Here is a 2,691-nt window from a genome sequence, read left to right as displayed (position 1 = left end):
TCAGGAAACCAACAAGGAGCGTGGAAGGCTCCTCACACTTGCGTCACTAGGCGCATTGTCCACAGACAGGCAGCGAGCAGCAGCTAGGGTTGTAGATACCACACACATCATAAAGCGCGGAATCATCCGCAAGCCATGCGATCACACCCCACTGCTCAAACACTACAAGCCCAGAAAGGGATGTCTTACCACTGGTAGTCGCAAGCCGGCACCGCCCCCAGAGCTTATAACCTCCAACGCCGTTCCCCCCATCATTGTTGCTCCACAGCCAGTGCGTCCCCTTCCCAACTTTGTTAAGGTCAACACACATGCACGACCCATTCGCCCTCTTCCATCCAAAGTCAGGCCCACCCTCCACATCGAAACACTCAAGAAGCAGGTCTCCGCTACCCGCTTCAGACTACAACCGATATTAGGAGCATTCTGGGAGAGAATTGATCAGGACAAACGAAAGAAGGTACAACTCCTCGCATCAGAGTTAGACAAAGTCTGCGCAGACCTCTACACGGGAACTCACGAATACACCTTCGTCGACAAACAGGTCATCAACACATGCTGCCTAGAAATAGGAAGGATCAACTTCAAGGAGATAGGAAAGCAGCAGAGGTTAGACGAGATCGTCAGGGAGATTGGGAAAGTCAAGGACAAGCAGTACCTAGGCTTCATTTTCAATTAGTTTAACTACATCTATATCACAATGGAAGGAGCCGATCGTGCATACGCATCCACGTTCAGGCAAAGAATGGATGATATTCTGCATACAAACGTCGAGTCAGCACACGATGGAAGCACCCCACGCGCCTCACAGCGCAATTCACCAGAACCTGCACTAGGACCACAGGATTCTGCATTGCAAGTTGGAGGACCAGCGTCCCCAACCCCATCACTCTTACCCGCCTATGTTCCCCCCATCTGGGAATTCGACGGACACCAGTTCGAGCATCTAGAAGATGCACTCAGACAGTCCGCTCCTGGAGAAGTCCTAGACCACATCCGCGAATGGGTTATTGTGGCAATGAAGCTCATGGTCAGTACCGAAGTCGCCAAGGTCTACAATGTGCTCAGAAACAAGATGTACGAGCACAAGAAAGCCTTCGAGTCGCTGATCCAAAATAACAAGAGCGAACACCGACTCAAGGAGAGAATGCTCCAGACGGAGATTGGGAAGCTCAAGGATAGGATCCTCGCGCAAGATGCGCATATGACAGTTTTGAACGACGAGCTCACGGGAACCCAGGCAGCAATGCTCGATACAGGCAAAGAAATGATGGAAATCAAGGCAGCTAACGTCAAGCTGCGACATGAGCTAGCTTTGCTCAAAGCAAGCGATGTCACTGTGATGCAAGGTCAAACATCTGGCATGGTCCAATCGCACAAACCCCGCATCAAAATTGCTGAGCCTCCACACTACTCGAGCAAAGGAAGTCTGGAGGATTGGCTCCAACAACTCGGTATATGGATGCGGTGGAATGAGATCAATGACGACGAGCACAAGATCACCACGGCCCTGCTGCATTTAGAAGGTGGCGCGTCACATACATGTCCGAATATGCGACCAGAGCAGCAGCACGGCAGGCACTTGGCACATGGGAAGACTTCGTCAACATTCTCAAAGTGAACTACAGAACCCTCGACCCGGACAAGGACACGCAGCAGCATCTGAAGGATATCTGTGACAAGACGTATCCCACGATGGTATCCTTTGCAGAACAGTTCTGCCAATGGGCCACTAAGACCAACTTAGGGCACACTGCACTCATCGGTTACATCGCTGAACACCGAAGCAAGGACGTACGCCAGGCAATGGTCACACGAGACAGTCTAGGAATTTCTGACCCCATCACATGGCCAGAATATCTCGACCTATGCCTTCAATAAGAGTCCAAGTTCAGAGCTGACAAGGCAGGACAACGCGGAACGGTTACAACATCATCATCATCAGCACCACGGGCCCCGAAAGACCCCAACGCAATGGTTGTGGATCGAGTATCCACCCTCACCAAGGAACAAGAAGGATGGCTGGAGAAGAAGCTGTGTGTATGATGTGGGAAACACCCCTTCATTTTTAAACAGCGATGCCCAGACCCCAAGTACAAAGGCAAATTCGAAATGCCAAAGCGGGGTCAAGCAACAAGGGCAATTTCTTCAAACATGGCCTCAGACATCTCCGACGACAGCAAGGTGAGATATGAAGCAGTCCGTGCTTTCATCGCCACCTACGACGTGAAGGGAAAGGAAAAGGAGGCAGAACCGGAACCAGCTGTCGAAGCAGCTAGGATCACGGAGGTAGAAGATGATGAGGATTTTCTTCAGCGGGTTCTCTGAGGTCTGGCCAGAGTTCCCATAGACACTGTAATAGTACCTACTCGCTCTCGCATGTACCAGTATCAAGTTTTTTATACGTCGCATCTACTGGTTCGTCAAAATACGCGATCGATTTACCTGTTCACCTCAAACAGGGAGTAAGGGAAGTCCAGACTGAGGTGCTCCTCGATTCAGGAGCATATTCTTGCTACATCAACCCACGGCTGGTTGATCAGTTGAATCTCGCTACGATCTCACTTGAGAAGGAGATCAGGGTTTACAATGCAGATGCATCTCATAACAAGGGTGGAACCATTAAGAAAAGGGTTCTTCTGAGTATAACCATCGGAAACCACACAAGCAGGCAAAGCCTTTTGGTCACCGATA

General features: G+C 50.4%; 1 protein-coding gene across 1 annotated transcript; it reads left to right on the top strand.

The window, feature by feature from the left end:
* Positions 1-697: 697 nt before the first annotated feature.
* Positions 698-2,325, top strand: LAESUDRAFT_763152 (uncharacterized protein; the record flags this gene model as incomplete). The annotated part of the gene is made up of 4 exons (XM_040913213.1): positions 698-1,523; positions 1,565-1,791; positions 1,853-2,033; positions 2,084-2,325. The coding sequence occupies 4 exons, from the start codon at positions 698-700 to the stop codon at positions 2,323-2,325; spliced, it is 1,476 nt and encodes a 491-aa protein (XP_040759781.1).
* Between the last annotated feature and the right edge of the window lie 366 nt (positions 2,326-2,691).

The sequence above is a fragment of the Laetiporus sulphureus genome (assembly GCF_001632365.1).
Source record: "Laetiporus sulphureus 93-53 unplaced genomic scaffold LAESUscaffold_52, whole genome shotgun sequence".
Classification (NCBI taxonomy): Eukaryota; Fungi; Basidiomycota; class Agaricomycetes; order Polyporales; family Laetiporaceae; genus Laetiporus; species Laetiporus sulphureus.
The sequence above is the reverse complement of the archived record's forward strand: the minus strand, read 5'-3'. Positions and strand labels throughout refer to the sequence as shown.